This window comes from Moschus berezovskii, chromosome 15 (genome assembly GCF_049115385.1).
Source record: "Moschus berezovskii isolate FMDL1 chromosome 15, NW_MosBer_1.0, whole genome shotgun sequence".
Classification (NCBI taxonomy): Eukaryota; Metazoa; Chordata; class Mammalia; order Artiodactyla; family Moschidae; genus Moschus; species Moschus berezovskii.
In genome coordinates, this window is record NC_142474.1 from 45,355,324 (window position 1) to 45,373,124 (window position 17,801).

The 17,801-nt window shown below is 48.4% G+C and overlaps 1 protein-coding gene across 1 annotated transcript in view; it reads right to left on the reverse strand.

Moving 5' to 3' along the window:
• The window catches only part of SLC24A3 (solute carrier family 24 member 3), a 435,205-nt gene that overhangs the window by 22,764 nt on the left and 394,640 nt on the right, over positions 1 to 17,801 (reverse strand). Inside the window, exons 8-12 of the mRNA XM_055430518.2 lie at positions 13,167 to 13,192; positions 10,259 to 10,312; positions 4,397 to 4,530; positions 2,169 to 2,329; positions 1,127 to 1,394 (exon numbers count right to left, since the gene is read on the reverse strand). Coding sequence (XP_055286493.2) covers positions 1,127 to 1,394; positions 2,169 to 2,329; positions 4,397 to 4,530; positions 10,259 to 10,312; positions 13,167 to 13,192 — 643 coding nt within the window. The remainder of the gene's footprint in view (positions 1 to 1,126; positions 1,395 to 2,168; positions 2,330 to 4,396; positions 4,531 to 10,258; positions 10,313 to 13,166; positions 13,193 to 17,801) is intronic.

Consider the following 17,801-nt stretch of genomic DNA (forward strand, 5'->3'; position numbering starts at 1 on the left):
AGAAATGTCACCAAAGGTGGCAAAATGGATAAAGAACCAGGATACATTTTTACTAACAAGCAATGATTTAACTTTGGGTGATTTGGGGTCTGGAAATCTGGGTGGTATTTTCTAGTTACTTTCGGTTTGCAGTTGACCAGGTTGAAATCTCAGGAGCCCTTCAGGGCCCCTGTCGACCCCTGAGTGTTACTGGCTGGACACAAAGAGAGGCCCGGAAGGACACTGCTTCCGAAAGGAACACTTGACTGTGACACTGCACCCATGCCTCCTTGTTAAACGGTGTTTCAAGTGGATCCAGCACTTCCTCTTCAGAGCTGACGGCCCCCACCACGTTCCAGTGTTACAGAGAAGACACATAGGCTAATTAAGCTTCACATACTTGACAGTGAATATGAACTGGACCAGCAAACACTTTCTTGAAACAGAACCTTCTGGAAGGTCTGGCAAACAGGCAGAATTCTTTGGGTTTGGTCCACCCGTTCCACTGATGGTGGGGCTGGAGGCCAAGGCCGCTGGCTCAGCTGAGTCTTCACTGGAGGCAGCAGTCGGAGGACAAGGATGCTGCCCTTGTGGCCGGGGTCCTGAGAGCCTACCGGCCTCTGCACGCACCCTGACCCGTCAGGAAACCGGGAGACCCCTGCGCCAGCCCCCGAGGTGTGGTTCGGGAGCTCTCTGCCCTGGTCTGCATCTCCTATGGTGCCCACCCTGGAGACAGCAGGTCCTGGGACCTGGGCCCCCAGGGGCTGCCTCGTCAGGACAGTGCCCCCACCAACCACGATGGGGTGGGTTAAGGTGGGAAGCCCCATCCCACAGCACCAAGCCGCCAGGCCGGCAGGGTCACGAACTTTCGTCTTTGGCACCCCAGGGTCCCGAGGAACCACTGACAGGGAGCCTTCCCCTTCCAAAGGCCCGCATCTCACCCAGGCCTGAAGGCCCGTCTTGGTCATCTTGGGACCCGCTGTCAAAGAATCTTACCCACTGTAAAGGTTAACACAACGTAAATATTTCTACGGCCATACAGTCCTTGAATTTAGTATCAGAAAGGTCACCCGGTCAAGGGCATCAAGTCAGTGGCTTCAAAACAGCTCTGGACCCCAGCCCGCCCAGCCCCAGCAGGGGCTCTTACCCGGGGGGTCGAAGGGCGTGTATGGCCCTTCCTCCTCCTCCTCGTCCTCCTCCTCCTCGTCGTTCTCGTTATTCTCGTTGTCCTCATTCTCGTTCTCCGTCTCGTCGCCGGCCTCTGCGACGACCTCGTCCCTCCTTGTCCCGCTCACGCCTCTGTCCGGGGCGCTGCTGGGCCCCATCCCGTTCTCCACCGTGTGCTTAATCGGGATCTTGATGGCCACCTCGGATTCTCCGTTGGCATAAGCCCTGCTGTTTATCAGTCTCTGTCTCTGGAGAAGGAAAGGCACGTTCTAACACAGAACCCTCCCCCCGACCCAGAGGGGCTGCAGATCCTCTCACCCAGGACCCCGGCTGTCGGGATTTTCCCAGGCTGCTGACAAGGAGGTGCTTCCAGAAGACCCTGCAGACAGGTTCTAAGGGACTCCTTAGAGTCACAACCAACTCTGATAAACTTTCTGGGAAGAAGGATCACTCTTTCGTGACCCACTGGAACTTACAAATCCCTTTAGAGGAGAGTCCCCATGTCTCAGATGGGCACTGCTTTTCTACCAGGGTTTGACTGCCTGTGCGCTGGGTTGCTCATGCTCCTCTCCAGATGGTAGCAATTCCCTGGTTCATATGTGAGAAAGCCATAACATGTGTCGGGATTAGGATCAGCAAGGCTGCCATTCCAGAGAAAGGCATCCCCGGGAAAATTTGGGTCAGAGACTCTGCAGTACCCTAAAGTAAGGTAACCTTGATTTAACAACTACTTTCCTGCAAGTTCACATCTGGGGGCTTTATTCAGATGGAAAATAATGAGAAGGTAGGCAGAAGGGACAGAAAAGTTTTTCTATACAGCTGGGAGCTGGACTACATCTGTGGACATGTGGTGGGAAGAGCAAGGACAAGGATGCATCGCTGAGCAAGAATGTTGGGAAACAGCTGAGGGACATTATTGTGTAAAACACTAAGGCAGGTGCTTTTACCTGCAGACTAGGGAATGTCCTCCCTGCCCAGTTCCCCACCCCGGCTGTGGCAGATGGACTTGTTTTCTCAGATACCTCATTGATTAACATGCGACTGGCCATGGAGAGTCGGGTCTTGGGGGGGAAGTGGCTGGTGATCATGATTCGAAGACCAGCCTCAGAGAAAGAAAGCTGATGTGGGTAGGCTGACAGCAGCTCATCTACCATGATCACTGATGCTTTGCGGTGGAAATTGGCTAGGAAAATTAAAAACATAAAATAAAGATAGCGTTGAGGCTAGGAGTAGGAAAGAGATGTTCATTCATCTTCCTTCCCTGCCTTATCTTTCTTGCTCCCTCCCTTTCTCCTTTCTTCCCTCTTTTTCTTCTTTCCATCCATCCATCCGCCAACCCACCGACCCTCCCACCCATCCACTCATCCATCCATCCACCCACCCACCCATCTGTCCCGGAAGGGTTGTGATTAAAATTTGAAGAAGAGTCAAAATCTGCTTTCCATGGGCTTATCAATACTTCCTTTGGAATGACTTGAAACAGTTTGAGTCCTTCTCTGACATAGTAAGAATGAGTGATAACATAAGAGAATTTTCCTTTCTCCTCAAAGGATTCTTTTTCTGCCACTAATATGTGGGGCATAGGAAAGACCCCAATTGTCTTTAGTAACACTTTACGCCCTTTTCAAATGTTAAGAGTGTTCATAGTGGGCTGTTAAAAGCTGCAAGATTGATGCTAGTCCAAGCAGAGGACATGGAAGGGGATGCAGGGCTGATGGGGCCAGGGCGTGCTGGTGAGGGGAGCTGGCCAGCGTATAGAGGCTCAAGTCCAGGGGGTACTTAGGGCAAATCATGTGAAATGATCTGCTAGCAGGCCTGAAGAATACTTCCTCCATGGCCCAAGCTCTTCTGCGTGGATATTGCAATGTGAGGACGCAGCTCATGGGTCACAGCCTCACTCCTGTTCTCCAGGCCACTAAACCATGAAATGATCTCTGGAAACACTGACTAACAGTAGGTAGCCCTCTTTGGTTCTTTAAGAGTATTCTTTTTATTGTTATAAACTACTCTGCAGAGAAGAAACGAAATGAAATCCTTATGTGGGATAGCACTGAATACTCAAAAGTCTTTCATTAAACATGGGAATAATTAGTGAGAAATTAGTATAGTAAAATTAGTTAGAAAACTACAACAAATGATTGATTTTCAAATTCTAATAATTACCCAGATTTCAAACTGAGATATGTACTTGGAAATAACCTACAGATTTTTCTTTTTCTTTTTTCCTTCCCTGAAAAGGTAGGAAATGGGACTGAGAAGAAATAAACCCATAATTTCAATGGGAAAGTTAAAAAAAAAGTTAAATGAAAAATGAAACACATTCTAGGCAAAAGTAAATGATAATTTTCCATGTTCCTCTAAGAAAGAATATTATTAGAGATCACTGTATTATTTCTCTTTGAATAGCAACTGCTTACTAAGCATCTACTGGATATCAGAATTTGGGGGAATGATTGAGTGACTAACACTTTCATACTTTCAGGGCTTCCCTGGTGGCTCAGATGGCAAAGAATCTGCCTGCAATGCAGGAGACCCAGGTTCGATCTCTGGGTCAAGAAGATCCCCTGGAGGAGGGCATGGCAACCCACTCCAGTATCTTTGCCCAGAGAATTCCATGGACAGAGGAGCCTGGCGGGCTACAGTCCATAGGGTGGCAAAGAGTCAGACGTGACTGAGTGACTGACACTTTCACCTTCCTTTCTATGTCATTCTGCAGCTGGGAAACTGAGGTAATATAGCCTGAAAGTGAATTCGGATATAAATATACACTAATAACAACTACCATTAATGGAGTGTTTTATATACTTTATCTCCTTCAGTTCAGTTCAGTTCAGTCGCTCAGTCGTGTCCGACTCTCCGCGACCCCATGAATCACAGCACGCCAGGCCTCCCTGTCCGTCACCATATCTCCTTAACTTGTTACAAAAATTATCCTCATTTTACAGAAGAGAAAGTTGAGGCTCAGAGAGGTTAAGTAACTTGCTCCAAGGTCACAGAGCCAGAGGGAGAGTCAGTCAGCACCTTGACACCCCTGGGGTCTCCTTCACCGTCTGGTGTCTCTGCTATCAACCTCGGCACATTTGGTCCAAGAACTTGCACCGGCTTCCAGAGGCTGCCCATCATCAGGATCAGCCTGTTACTGGCTGCAGCCAATGGGAGGGAGTGGGCAGTGCTGCCCGGGGCAGGCATGCCCTGTGGGGGCCGGTGGCACCCGCTGCAGCCCCGCAGTGGGGCACGGCCCCAGGGTTACCTCTCTTGAGTAGCACCACGGTTGCGTCACAGTTGCCGCTGTCGTCCATTTCGGCGTTGCTGGCCAAGCCGTTGACCATGTTTCCGGCCCCCTTGGTCCTCCTCTCGAAGCACTGGTGTATGCAGGCGTTGTATCTGGACATGGCCGGGAGCAGAAAGAGCCCATCAGCACTGCCGCTCCTCCCTCCTGGGCTCCTGGCTCCCCAAAGCTCCCTCAGCCTGGACACGGGTGAGGGACCCGGTGCCTCAGGTTAATATGGTTATCATTGTATCATCCTGTTTCCCCCAGAATATTCAGCCCATTTCCCCAACTTGAGGATATATGATAAGTGAAAATAAAACCAACATCAGACAGATAAATAGGGACACACTTCTTTCTCTGCAGTATTTCTTGTCAGTGCGGGAGCTCCGGGATCGAGTTCCCTTACTCATGATCTATGTATGGATGTAAGAGTTGGTCCATAAAGAAATCTGAGCACTGAAGAATTGATGCTTTTGAACTGTGGTGTTCGAGAAGACTCTTTAGAGTCCCTTGGACAGCAAGGAGATCCAACCAGTCCATCCAAAAGCAAATCAGTCCTGAATATTCATTGGAAGGACTGAAGCTGAAGCTCCAATACTTTGACCACCTGATGTGAAGATCCGATTCATTGGAAAAGACCCTGATGCTGGAAAAGACTGAAGGTGGGAAGAGAAGGGAATGACAGAGGATGAGATGGTTGGATGGCATCACTGACTCAATGGATGTGAGTTTGAGCAAACTCTGGGAGATGGTGATGGACAGGAAAGCCTGGCGTCCTGCAGTCTATGGGGTCACAGGGTCAGACACGACTGAGCTACTGAACAACAACTCATGGTCTATGCGTGCAAGGGCTGTGATGAGACTCAGAGGGATGAGCAAAGACTCCCTGTTCTGGGCCATGTCCCCAGGGCCTTTGCTGTCAGGACCATGCTGGGTGGAGGAAGGTCAAGGTGTCAAGTCCGTCTGCACCGCTAGCATCACAGTCCACGTGCACAGGTGGGCTGGCTGTGGAGGTCTCTGCCTGCCTTTGGTTTCCTGAGGTCACAAGCTAGGATCCTGGGAAAGTCTGTCACTGCTGTGCCATAATTCCAGGCTCTTGGCTTTATGACAAAATTCTGGGTTATGCTTCTTCAGAGCAACTGAGGGAAATAATCAAAACACTGTGCAGAGTTTCTCCCATGTTTGTGGGAAGGAAGGCAGCTTAGTCAAGTTCCTGGGCTGTTCTGGCAGGTACTGTCCTGGTCCCTTTATCATTGGTATTAGAAGACTCCCATGGAGGAATCCTAGGAAACTCAGGGGCAAAGACAGCCACTGGGCAGAGTCTCCAGGGCACTGTGGCCCCCACTGCTTGTTCCACTAAGAGACTTAAAGGTCTTGATGGCTCACTGACCATGGGACAACCCACTGAGGGGTCCTACCAGCTTGGTCTCTAGGCTCCCGCAGAATGGCAGCCAAGCATTAGACTCTAACTCCACCTCACATGCCACTCAAGCTGTGTTCCCCCTCCTCCTCTCCATCCCTCTTCCTGCTACAGACATGAGGCCCCCTGGGGGTCCCTTCCCACTGCTCCCTGTGTCTGTTCTCAGTGCAGCTCTGGGTGGCTGGCCTGCCATGGAGATACAGGTGGGGGATCCTCTATGGCTGGGCCCCTTCCTGTTCACCCTGGGAGCCTGTGGTGCTTCCTACAGGCCTGAGGGAGAAGGGAAAGCTAGTCTAGAGGGACAGTGGCAGCCATGGGAAGGGCAGTGGGCAGGCCCACTCTCAGGGTTTATAATCTCAGGGCTTGCAAGGAATAGAATGAGAACATGACTATTCTGCAACGTGATGAAATGATGGAGCCAGATATTGAGGATCAGCAGCTGCCAAGATAGCAGAGAGATCCAAGCGTCTGTTGGTGCAACTCTCCACCACTCTGGACACAGTCTAACCTGAATGGGATCAACGACTGACCCGGAGAGGACACAGGGGCTGGAGGAACAGGTCACACTACCCCACAGATGTAATCAACAAAGTCCAAACTGTGGGAAACTCTGCAGAGCCAGCAATCAGATTTCATTCAAGAATAAATTGCAAGGAAAAAAAAAGAGGGGAAATTTATAAACTCAAAGAGATCTAGAATATGGAGAGACCAACAGTGATGAATGGAATTTATTTGGATTCTGCTTTTTAAACTATTCATAACATTTATGAGACCGAGGGAACTGTAAAAAAGGATATTTATGAGACCGTTGAGAATTTGGACATTGGATACTGAATCATATTAAATAATTAGCATTCATTTTAGGTATGATTGTGATAGTGTGGCTGGGTTAGAAATGAGTCCTTTTAGAGGCAAGTACTGACGTTTGGGTAGATGAATTGGTATGATGTCTGGGACTTTACAGGGCTTCCCAGGTGGTGCTGGTGGTAAAGAACCTGCCTACCAATGCAGAAGACATAAGAGACACAAGTTCAATCCCTGGGTTGGGAAGGTCCCCTGGAGGAGGGCCTGGCAATCCGCTCTAATATTCCTGCCTGGAGAACCCATGGACAGAGGAGCCTGGCAGGCTATAGTGCATTGGGTCACGAAGAGTCCCTAACTGCAGGGACTTCGCAGGCAACCACTGGGGTTTCAGATCATGTGGAGGGAGTGACACAGCTGGCAGTGTGGGTGCGAGTCAATAGTGGGGGTACTTGTGGGGAGCACATGGGATGCATCATGCTATTCTGTTGACTGCTATGCAGGTCAACATCCTTCATGGCAAGGTCTCTTCACCCTCTGTCCCACCTCCTGGAGGAGCTCCAGGGAGAGGCACTGTTTCTGTCATCTTGACTTAGAATTCACATTTCCCCCCAGAAATACTGACTCTCCAGGGGGTTTGCTTTAACAGTTCACAACTGTGTGTTGTGTACTTATTTGGATTTGGATAACAGGATACTAATACTATGTATTGCATCGTTATGAGCACTTTCGTGGAACTGGATATCAGCTAATTAAGTTAACTATTCTATCACATCCCATTCTTACAAACAGCCTTTCAGGTAGGCAGCATCATTCTTTCTGTTCCTAGAAGCAAAAACTGAGATTCAAAATGCCAGAACCACCTGGCTCAGTTCTGCAGCCAGGGCTGCAAGGGAGGCACTTGATCTTAACGACAAGCCCACACTGCCTCATCTGGGGATCAAATCCCAGCGAAATGACCCAGAAGGACAGAAATCAATCCTCGCCAAGGTCAGGTATGCTTCAGGCTCCCTTAAGGTTTCTACCTGTTGGGCCAAACCAGAATTGCTTTTTGACCTTCAGACAGAATGTTTAAAAGTAATTTTAAAGCCATCTATCCAGGAGGCAGCTGACAATTCTAATACAGGCTGTTTTCAACGGCTGCTGCTGTTTTATATTTTTAATTGAATGTTTTAAATTTTGTGCTTGCACCCTGAAGCTACTTTATTGTGAAGCATGCAATTTTATAAATCAGATTTTATAAAACCCAATGATTAAAGCCTCTGATTACTGAGGGGGATGGCAAAAGAGCAGAGATTTCAATTTAGAACTTGGGACCAGAATTTATGCAGAAAATTTCATGAGCGCAGTAGCTGCCTTTCCCCACTTTATTTGTATCCTGCTGGTCTGAACAGCTGGGAAGTTGGTAATGCTGACGCATCAGCAGAAACACACCTCATTAGCTTTCACATTGGACTTGGCTTGGGGTAGGGAAATTGTTCAGTGTGTTCTCTTCATGTCCACATGCCCTGCCTGCAACTCACAGACGTTACGATGGCTCAGTAGAGGAGTGCATGCTAGCAAAATTCTTCAATCATCCTTCTTTTTAGATAAAAAGAACTTTCTGAAGCCCTCCTTATTCTGTACAGCCCTTAGTGAATTCAGTATGGGACGTGCTTTCATCTAAATTCAGATTTTAAAACCCAAGATCCATATTGGGCTTATAGCAGACACTCAGTCAGTCCTTCTGGAATAATTGATAAATCCACCTTTTCAAAAGGGGAGATGAGAGCTCTTGACTCACTGGGGTCTCAAAGCATCAAATGTGAAATAAAAAATGCTGAAAGAAGACATGTATTGTTGAGGCTTCCTGATGGTGGCATGGATTCCCTGAGTTTTGCTCTTTGAGAGAAAGAGAAATACGTTGGCTGCTCCTGTCTTTAAAGGCATTTCCTTGGAGTCTAGAAACTATGGAAAGCTTTTGGGCCAACTCGGTTTTTTTAATGTGAGCTGATGTACTGGGGTGTGTGATTTGTGGGAAAAGCACCTGGTTTTGTCATCTTAACTGTGATGTCAGTTACCATCATGGCAATTCCACATCAGGATAACTTTGGGTGAGGTTCTAGTCTCGAAATAGTCTCGTTCAGTCACAAGATCCAGATGCTGGGTCCATGGTGAACATGGACAGTTCCTGAGGTGAAAACTGGCATCATATTAGGTGGAATGGGGGCAGATGGCTCACAGCCTACCCCGGTCATTGGTCAAGCCAGCTCCTGCCTTCACTATTCCTGTGACATTGGCCAATGGTCACACTGATTTCTCCTGACAGGGTTCTCAGCCACCAGAATTAATTTTTGTTAGGCCTCAACAGCAAAGAAAACTTGACGTGTCAGTGGCAGACTGCTACCGGATGCATCCACATCAGCGATTTCTGGCAGTAGTCAGACAAAAGGAACTTTTGCCGACAAAAGTCCATCTAGTGAAAGTTATGTTTTTCCCAGTAGTCATGTATGATGTGAGAGTTGGACTATAAAAGCTGAGCACCAAAGAGTTGATGCTCTTGAACTGTGGTGTTGGAGAAGACTCTTGTGAGTCCCTTGGACAGCAAGGAGATCCAACCAGTCCATTCTAAAGGAGATCAATCCTGGGTGTTCATTGGAAGGACTGATGCTAAAGCTGAAACTCCAATACTCTGGCCACCTGATTCGAAGAACTGACTTATCTGAAAAGACCCTGATGCTGGGAAAGAATGAAGGCAGGAGGAGAAGGGGACGACAGAGGACGAGATGGTTGGATGGCATCACTAACTCGATGGACAAGAATTTGAGCAAAGTCCGGGAGCCGGTGATGGACAGGGAAGCCTGGCGTGCTGCAGTCCATGGGGTCACAGAGTCTGATATGACTGAGCGACTGAACTGAACTGGCAGTGGTCTCCTGTCCTCCCCCTAGAGGAGGCGGTCACTCCTGCAGTCACATGGGCTGGGGGAGAGGATGGGCTAATTTGAAGCAAATGAAATTGCTTCCGTGGGGGCAAGTGGCTGCAGCACAGAGTATCTCTGCACTGTTTACAAGCTACTCATCTCAATGGTCCTTGTCAAAAAAGATGACCCAGCAGGTTTCTGACCACAGTGCTTACATCTTACATTAGAGCGTGGGAAGCATCAGCAACGTAACTCCTGATACAGGTGGTAATCTGCCCAGACTCCATGGGGAAAAAGAATGCATGATCTGGCGGGCTAAGACATGTCCACAGGTAATTGACTCTCCTCTCTTGGAAAGGCAAGGAGTGAAGACCAGACTGACTCTTTTCTAACAAACAGAACATGGCAGAAGGGACGGTGTGTAACTTGTGAGGCTGGATCATAGAAGGTGTTGCTGAGCCCTTCCTGCCCTCTCTTGAATCACCTGCTCTGTGGGAAGCCAGCTCCCAGGTATGGGGACACTGGAACGGTCCTAAGGAGAAGCCTATATGGTAGGTTTTGCCACCTTTCTTATTATGAAAGCGAACAAAGAAACAGCCAAAAACAAGGCTTCCAGGCCCTGAAGAGGGGCAAGGGCAATGCCCCTCTGTCCACATCATCACATAACGCTGAGTGCAGGGGAGAGTTTGGGGAGAGAAACTGAGAAGGGATCTTACTTACTTCATGATGACAATGTAGATGAGATACATCAGCACTAGGACCAAAGACTCCCACCTGTGGACAAACCAAGAATGGTCAGTTAACGGAGTCACCAAGACACGTGCGCCACACCCCAGCCTCCCTTAGACGCTCGTGTGATGTGAACAACAGCTAAACCTGCCAAGCACGGTAAGGATGAGGTAGACATGAAACAGCACACACACAGTTCCTGATCTATACACACGTCCTAGGCAGCACCCAGCGTTTGAGGATTTCTTCCTTCCTCCACTTAAAAGGAGAACGCTTCCTCTTCTCTGTTATTGGCTCACCCAAAGAGTGCTTTGAACACAGCAAGACTTCTGTCATATTGCTGAATATAGGACTCCATGTATTAAATCTGACCACAGCTTAATCATTCACTAAAACAATTCAGATTCAAACGGCAACCTGGAGGAATTGATAGGAGCAACCAAGGGTCTGTTAGCTACATTGGAGTAAGGCCTGTTAGATACATTAGGTACAGCGGGAGATGGAGACAGAGAAGGACAGAGGGGAGGGAGGGAGAAGACCGACAGACAGACACACCTGGGTCAGGGAAGGTGCTGTCAGAAAGGATAAGGATGAATAAGTGGGAGAATGGTCAAGGGAAAAATAATGAAACCTCTGGAATGTACCTTGAACTTCTGATGCTTTGAATACTTCCTCTAGTTTCTTTATTTTAGTAACTTCCAGTTAGAAAACAAGGAACCTGATTTCTAAGTTCCCCTTCAGGTGTAGAATTTAATTAGTTAATTGAGAGCATCATTTTTGCTTCAAGAAAAGGTTCATGAGGGATGGTCTATGGAGAAATTTTAGGTTATGGCTTTCCTGTGCTTTTTTAAGTTCCACGTCTAGAAACTGATCCGGGAGAAATATGTGGTCAGACATGAAAAGGATGCACACAGGTTCCTGCTGCAGTGCTGCTTTATAAAAATGCAGTGTTGGAAAGAAGCAGACAGTCATCCGACGAGGAGATGGGTGTGTGAGTTATGCTGAGTCAGGCCTCGCCATGGGCCACCACCCATGGGTCAAGAACGATTCTGCAGATACTGTATGAGGCTGTTATAAACACTGCTGGTGATGCTACTGAGAGGAGTCGGGGGCCCGAACCACCTAAAGTCTCCTGAAAGAGGCTAAGGACTGACACAGACTTGCCATGAACCTGGTTTCACTTCCTCCTATGTGGTTTTCACGAGCAAGGCCAGGGAGATGAGAGGGGGCTCCTTCTAAGACCAACAGATGGGAAACCACCTGTGAATCTCCTTGCTTCAGGTTTTCTGCACAAATGCAGCAGAAAGATTTCTGAGGTCAACTGTGATCATAACTTGTTGTCCTTATGGCAGCATGGTTAGCAAAAAGCAGCAACACTGAGCAATACTTAGGCACCTGCTGTTTGCTGAGAGAGCGTGCTGGTTGTGTTAATCGTGCCATGAGTTCAAGTGGCAAAGCTTCTAAGTTTTCTTGTGCTGCACTGAATCTCCAAGGACATGAGGGGACAATATCACCACTGCATATGGTAACCAGGTCCAGGTGGATCCCACGAGGAGGTTCTCCCTGGCCTCTTATGGGTCAGTATACAGAGCATGTGTCTTAGAGCAAGCTCTCCCAGCTGTCTCCCCCTTGCCCTCTTGGGCAGAGGAGAGACAGCGACAGAATACCTTAATACCCTGAATAGCATGTAACATTTATGGTCAATGTGATATGTCCCCCGACACCTTGAATTCTGAAATCACAGTGATGACCTAGGAGGCAGAGGTGTCACTCCTGCAAAGGGCTAGCACTCATTTTGCTGAAAATGAAGACAGTTGGGCTCTGTACTTCTTCATTTTTACTTAAAAATGATATAACCTATTATGATTATTTGAAGAGTCGGACACGACTGAGTGACTTCACTTTCACTTTTCACTTTCACGCATTGGAGAAGGAAATGGCAACCCACTCCAGTGTTCTTGCCTGGAGAATCCCAGGGACGGGGAGCCTGGTGGGCTGCCGTCTATGGGGTCGCACAGAGTCAGACACGACTGAAGTGACTTAGCAGCAGCAGCAGCAGCATATTCTTTTCCATGCGGTTTACTACATGATACTGAATATATTAGCTTCCTGTGCTATGGAGTAGGAACCTATTATCTGTACTTTTTTGCTACCTCATTCTTAGCTTTAAATAATACCATGCAAGTTGCCTACCTGCAGCATCACAACTGCCTGTTTCTGAGAAGTTATCTCAGAAAAAGTAGCTGTATTTTCACATCACTCTACTTCCACAGATCAAATATTTGAAAAAGGGAACAAGAATGTGCAACACACCCAATTTCTGTTTCCATTACAAACACAGCTGACATGCTCAGAACTCATCTCAAAAAAGGCAATTTGGACACTGACCCAAATGCAAATGTTCCCACATATTTAATTTGGGCAATATTTTTAATCTATCAGGAAATCACTGATTTTTCAGAGCTCCAAGTTTATCTTGAATGTTAGGCAGAACTTTAATAGGTTAAAGGTCATGGAAGTGCCTCCACCTCTGGCTTCTGTGATATATATGGTATTCGGAATATGGCAATGTGGTCTGAATAACTTTAAAAGGTTCATCAAATCTTGTCCGTGGCCTTGCCCATGGCTGACTACAGAAAAGCACAGTTAAATCACATCGTCTAATCTGGATGAAAGATCTGTCTCCAAAGGAAGTGCACTAGCCCAGCCCAAGGGAAACGGCCTCTGCTCCATTAAAGCTGGTTTGTTTGTTGAAATGGACATACGGTTCCTAAGAAGTACTAGCCGTTCCAAGCTGCCCTGACATTTCCCTTTCTTTCCTAAACCCTGATTCTGGTTTTTAAGATACTATCTCTGCAACACAGCAAGGGGAACTTGGAAGGGGAAGAGGGGTACTTACCAGGAAACTTGTTCATCATAAATGAACTGTGAAAAAGAAGACAAAAAAAGGAAGATTAGACACTCACACACATGCACACATGCCTGATCACTGCACGATATTTGCCCTCGTGGCTGGTTGGTGGGAACCAGGGCTGGGCTGGTTTGGAGTCTGAGGCGTCTGTGGGCACGCCCCTCTGTGCTGCTTGAGTCTCTGGTCAGTGCCAGTGGAGGGAGGTCGGCTGGCAGACTGGGGTGGGCCTGGTTTGGAGGACAGAGCATCAGCTCATTTTCTGTCTGAGGGTGGAGTGAGCAGGAAGCCCAACTTTGTTATTTGTGGAAGTTTGGATCTGGAAGGCAATGCAGAGCTTGGTGGGGGTGTCCAAACATGAGCGACTTGTGGGCCGCCTGGAAGCTGTCTGCATGTCTCTGTGCCTTGTACAGTGCCTTCAAGCTCTTATGTAAGCACCTGGGTGTCTAGGGACTCAATATTTTCCAATCAGCCAACCTACTCTTTCATTTCCTCAAAAGAACTTATTTTCAAAGAAAATTTTGCATCACATCTGGAAGTGGAGACTCAATACCATGTGTAGAGAGAGAATAAAAACGCATGCAGTGGCAACAGTGAAGATCCTGGCTGGATGCTGTTAGCTGCCCATGTCCTGGGCCACGGGCCTGCCGTATGTGAAGGGAGCTTATCAGGGTCAGAAGCAGTGGAGAACACACAGGGCCGCACAGAAAACCTCCTTCATCAGTTAGGACCCAAAGGAAATACACAACAGGACTGAATTTATTTAAGCCCTGGTCCATAAAGTAATCGCATCTAAAATCGCTTCTCATTTTGGGGGGAAAAGTGGTATAATCTTGGCTCATTGATTTATATAGGGAACGGGGCTACAGAGAACATGCACAGTTTCCCTGAGATTGCTCCTAGAACCCAGTCCTGGCTCTTAATTAATTTTGTGTTCCTTCCATGGCACCCTATTTGCCCAGATGGCATGGTGTTGAAATCAAATGAATACCTCTGTTTCATTCCAGCAGGAAGTTCTTTCTTTGCCTACACTCAGGACATGACTGATTTGGGCTCGAGCATCTCTGAGTGGCTTTCCATCGGGCGGGGACCCACTGAAGTCTCTGAGGCAGAAGCGTCCAGTATAGAGGGAGATCATGGCACTGAGATGGTTAACTTGGCTAACAACTGGCATCATTCAGTCGCTGGTGATGATAACCACCACCAGTTGTGAGAGACACAGACAACCTCAAAGCCCAGCAGGTGCAGCTCAAAGGCACAAGAGAGGACCTCCCTCCAATCACCCCGAAGGAGTAGAGAGAAGGACGAGGAGAAAGTGGCCACCTCTCTTGGTAACTCACTGTTCCCAACAAGACATTGAAAAAGACATTGATTCCATCAGGTTTTGTCCTTTTGTCATCTGTCATTATTGCCTCCAACAGGCTGGTGTTTGGGTGAAGATGTCAAACCAGGATGGGAAAAAAGAAAAAAAAGAAGTCAAGGAAACTGCCCTATGACCCAGGTTGAATGGTACAGAATCCATTCCAGTCACTTTTATGTAATCATTAGCTTTCAAAAAAATCCAAGAAATCATGGAACGGAACCAATGATTGAAGTTGGAAATGTTTTCTATTAATTGAAGTTAATTCAATATCAGTCTTGGGCAACAGGATAGAGCAATCAATCTGTAGCTACTCAAGAGAGGACAAGATACTGGTGTAGAGCTGATTAGACGACCAATTTACTGTGTGTCTCCAGGGAGGGCAGCTGACACTCCATAATATGAAAGCAGCTCTAAGGAAGCCTTATTTTGTGACATATGGCAGATGGGGGTAGGGCTCTATATGTTTTTAGCTATATCTTAATGACCACAGCAGTCAGAAAAACCAGAATGGGCTTACTATCTTAATGATCATAGCAGTGAAAAAAACCAGAATGGGCTTAACTGTGCAAAGGATTCCAAAGTGAGAGCAGAATCTACAGGGAACACAATGTTGGGAAAATAGTGGGGCGCCCCACCCTTGGATGCAAACGGTGTGGAGCGAGAGAGAAGCAGAAACTTCCAGACCACAGAGGCAATGGTGCTGCTCCCTGACCCTAAGAGCCCCAAGGACTAAGCCACCCTGTGGCCCACTTGAGAACACGGTCTGGGTTTGATCCCCCTTCTTCAAAAGGATTGGGTGGAAACACAAGGGCCCTCCAAAAAGAACAATACAATGGCTAGAAGGGCCTAGCAATCAGGCCTTTGAGAGCATCTGAATGGAAAGAGGCTTGTTTGTGGAAAGGAAGACCTGCCTGCGGAGTCTGGCGGCGCCTGGAGGAGGCGGGTTGACTGATGGTCGCCCACACAGGACATCTGCCCTGTTCGCGGAAAGGTCCTTCCAGGAAGCACATCTCCAGGGCATCCCGAGGGAGCATGGAGCCAGCCTGTCTCAAAACTTCGGATGCCGGGGTCAGTGTTTCTCACTGGGTGCTGCTGATGGCTGGATGGAGTGGATTTCTTATTCCTTAGAGATTTTATTTCATTTAATTCTTCTAAGACAAGTGTTGCATATCCCTCTATATTTTCACGTCCTCTGTGAGTAAAAGAAGACAAAACGGCTTCCCCCACCTCCGCAGGCGGGGAGACCAGGGAAGAAAACCTGAACTCACTCTCCTCTCCTGAAATGAGAAACGCGCCCCCAGTTCCAGCCGGCTCCCACTAGGTGGCGCTCACGGTCCAGCCCCGCGCCTGGCCGCGCGGCCCCGGAGGGGAGGATGTGATGAAGGAAGACCATTCATTCCCCTTCTGGGCTCCCGGGCTTCTTATGGGCAGAGGGCAAGCGCCTCTGGACAGACAGCCTCCCGCTGGCGCCTGCGGCCAGCCCACCTCGGTCACGGGGCGGGGTCACGTTCGGGAGGCAGCTCCTTCCTCGGGCTGGTCCCTCATTTACACTCACATGCGATCACGGGCCCTACTAAGGTGCGGATGGAGCTGACCTGGAGCTGACCTGCCTTTTTTTTTCTCCAGATGTTGCAGCGGAGCCTTCAGGAAGCAATGACAATTTATTTTCTTGGGCTCCAAAATCACTGCCAACGGTGACTGCAACCATGAAATTAAGACTTACTCCTTGAAAGAAAAGCTGTGACCAACCTAGACAGTGTATTAAAAGCAGAGACATCACTTTGCCGACAAAGGTCCATATGGTCAAAGCTATATTTTTTGCTAGTAATCACGTAGGGATGTGAGAGTTGGACAGTAAGGAAGGCTGAGCGCTGAAGAACTGAAGCTTTCAAATTGTGGTGCTGAGGAAGACTCTTGAGAGTCCCTTGGACTGCACGGAGATCAAACCAGTCAACTCTAAAGAAAATCAACTGAATATTCATTGGAAGGACTGAAGTTGAAGCTCCAATACTTAGGTCACCTGATGTGAAGAGCCAACTCATTGGAAAAGACCCTGATGTTGGAGAAGATTGAAAGCCAGAGGAGAAGGGAGTAGCAGAAGATGAGATGGTTAGACAGCAACACTGACTCAATGGACATGAATCTGAGCAAGCTCCAGGAGATAGTGAAAGACAGGCTGGTGTGCTACAGTCCATGGGATCACATAGAATCTGACATGGCTTAGCAACTGAACAACAACCACTTGGGGAAGTAAGTTCCTGTTCTCTGCTGGTTGTCTGAAACCAGGCCCACGATATCCCCTGTAATACATGTGGCCCCAGATTTGCTGCACAGCTGGTCCTGCCCTCTGACCCACACGTGGTTCCTCCAGATCGACCTCAGGCTTCACCCTAGGCTTTCCAGGTGTTCCGCGGACCAGCAAACGGGAATTCACAGGAGTGAATCTGAAAAAAACACTTTTCCTCCAGGCCTCTGGGAAATAGATGGGCTACCATGGAAACCAGCTTTTCAGTGTTGGCATCTGGTCTAGAATTCTTCCCAGAGACAGGCTTCCATCAGACAGGCAACTCCCTGGATGACAGAACATCCCAGAGACTCGAGATGGGACACCAGGGAATGGACCGCCAGGGGTTGCAGGCCAGTGGGCCGGAGAGAGGCTGGGCTGGCCGCGCACTGTGCAGCAGCCTCGGGTTGGCTGGTGGTAACCATGGCCGGGCGGCTGCCTTGCTGAAGCTGAGACCTTGTAGCTGGACTCGTAATCACTGGCACCATCAGAATTTTAAGCAGTGAAAGTAAGAGGAGAAAATCGACACCATCATTCTCTTTCAAGAGCCTGAAACATTGAACATCCTCCCCGCTTGGAATGGAAACTGCTCCCTGCAGATTCTCCCTCCTCGGCGTACAGGTGCCCTCAGGAGATGTGCCGTCTCGGAGGTCTGCCTTCCCAGGCTCTGGGGTTGCGGGTGTGGGTGGGTGGCTTAGCTGAGGCCATAGCGATTCCCTCTAAGAGGAGTCAGATGGAAAACACTGGAAAACAGCCATGAGGCATGGATATGGTTTCCACTTGAAGGGTAAACAGGAATTCCCACGTGAGGACCTCCAGCGGGCTGACCTGATGGTGCGGGGGCTAAGGGAGGGTGGCAAGGACTGCTGGTGTAAAGGCAGGGCTTGAGCAGAGCCTGGGCAGGGATTAGGGCAAAAGGGAACCCTTTGGTTTGTTTGAGGAAATTGGACATTCTCCACATCCTTCCCTGTGAGAATTT